The sequence below is a fragment of the Myotis lucifugus genome, unplaced genomic scaffold (assembly GCF_000147115.1).
Source record: "Myotis lucifugus unplaced genomic scaffold, Myoluc2.0 scaffold_151, whole genome shotgun sequence".
NCBI classification, from domain to species: Eukaryota; Metazoa; Chordata; class Mammalia; order Chiroptera; family Vespertilionidae; genus Myotis; species Myotis lucifugus.
The window spans coordinates 1,406,026-1,407,910 of NW_005871199.1; the positions used below are offsets into that span (position 1 = coordinate 1,406,026).

At 39.7% G+C, this 1,885-nt stretch overlaps 1 protein-coding gene across 1 annotated transcript; it reads left to right on the forward strand.

Moving 5' to 3' along the window:
• The first annotated feature begins 54 nt into the window (after window positions 1-54).
• LOC102441226 (U4/U6 small nuclear ribonucleoprotein Prp3-like) lies at window positions 55-1,855 on the forward strand. Its single transcript, XM_014461264.2, has 2 exons — window positions 55-244; window positions 863-1,855. The coding sequence occupies exons 1-2, from the start codon at window positions 100-102 to the stop codon at window positions 1,006-1,008; spliced, it is 291 nt and encodes a 96-aa protein (XP_014316750.1). The 5' UTR covers window positions 55-99; the 3' UTR covers window positions 1,009-1,855.
• Window positions 1,856-1,885: the final 30 nt, after the last annotated feature.

Sequence of the window (1,885 nt, forward strand, 5' to 3'; positions counted from 1 at the left end):
ATCACTTCGGTCTTTTCCTCTCCTCTAACTTAGACTTTCCTGATTTCTTTTTAGGTGCTGTATAGAACTCCATTTGAGCTAGCCTCCTTTTCCTGAAGGATGGCGCTGTCGAAGAGGGAGCTGGATGAGCTAAAACCATGGGTAGAGAAGACAGTGAAGAGGGTACTGGGCTTCTCAGAGCCCACAGTCGTCACAGCAGCACTGAACTGTGTGGGGAAGGGCATGGACAAGAAGAAGGCAGCTGGTATGTACCTTTCTGAATCTTCTGACTGACCATGAGATGACCCCAAAGCCTGCTTTGAACTTTCCCAAAAGGATCAGTCTACATTTTTTTTTCTTGCATTATAATGAAAATACCTCAACTGATTTTGCTTTTTCTCTTATTTCTTATTTTTGTGACATTTTGAATCTCAGACTGACTTCCCTTGACCACTGTCCTGAGTTACCTAAGTTAAACTTACTTAAGAAATATATTAAAGGGAGGTGGATACATTCAGATTCAGGTTGACATCTAAATATATAGAAGTTGTTATGAAGAAGTTGAGGGAGGTAGATTTTGTTAATGATCGTCTCTGCTATTTGGGGAAGAGTTAGGGAGATTTTTTTCATCCAAAGTTTGATGCTCAACTTAAATAGATTGCTCTGGCTATGCTACCTCCTACTCTGAAGAATTATAACTGTATTTTTACCTCATAGGGCGAAGTTACTCAGTGTAAGAGGATTTATGGGAATCCTACAAAGAACTTGAAAGATTTTCCTCCCTCAGGGATAAATTTCCAGTGTTGGTGTCTGTTATATGCCTAGTATTAGACTAAAGTACTCTTACCTTTTTAACCCTACCACCTCTTTTTTTTCCTTTTAGACCATCTGAAACCTTTTCTTGATGATTCTACTCTCCGATTTGTGGACAAACTGTTTGAGGCTGTAGAGGAAGGCCGAAGCTCTAGACATTCCAAGTCTAGCAGTGACAGGAGCAGAAAACGAGAGCTAAAGGTAGGTTACAGTTAACTATCTGATGAACTCGGGAGTGTTTTGAATGGTAACAAAGTTGCTGAGCTTACCTGGCTCACACTTTGATATCCACTATTAGAATACCTAATATTCAAGAGAGGTACTTAGAGCTGAAAGCAGAGGGGGTTAACTTGTATTATCACCATCTTATGGTAATGAACTACCTAAGTTCATGGGTTGAAATATTCCAAGGAAACAATTGATAAATTTGTCCTATTTTCATATACAGTCAGGGGTTTTGGTTCTCATGTTTCCCTATGTTTCTTTCTCCCCCTCCCCCCACCTTTACTACTACCTAAAAATTGATTGATCTAAGATTTTATGCTTCGATTCGCTTGATGCCTAATAGATTGCTTCAGAATGTGATTCCACTGCTACCTGAGTGTAGACCTTATTGTTGCTCCTTTTTAGAGGTTTCTCTGCAATGGACTTACAGATGGAATACCTAACAACAGTTACTATTTATTATTTGTCTGGAGAGCCTGCCATTTTTCTATATAGCATCTTACTAGCCATCTGGCCCCATGAGTAGAGTACTTAATGGGACCATCATTACTCCCTTACCTCCTTCACTTTTTATTCTATGGTTGCTGATTGGTCATGGCCTCTTTGAATATTTGCAGTATCAAGTAGCTGATCTCTATATATCTTTGCTCTCTGTCTCTATCTTTAAAAAAAATCTTTCTGTGACTTCTGTCAAACCTTCCAAAGTGCTTTTGATACTTTGGCTATCCTATTGCTTTTCCTGAGGCACTGAAGGTGAATAAGCAATGTCTGCTTGGTCCCTGGCCAGGCTATGGAACTAAGAGAAACAAACATTCATGCACTCTTTGTGTTTAGGGCATTGGAGGGTGGTCAGCGGAATAAGAGCTAG

Bases quoted from the DNA above. Each gene is read 5' to 3' on its own strand.
- LOC102441226 (XM_014461264.2), top strand. From the start codon at position 100: ATGGCGCTGTCGAAGAGGGAGCTGGATGAGCTAAAACCATGGGTAGAG. The intron at 245-862 runs GTATGTACCTTT...TTTTCCTTTTAG, and splicing joins GGACAAGAAGAAGGCAGCTG to ACCATCTGAAACCTTTTCTT.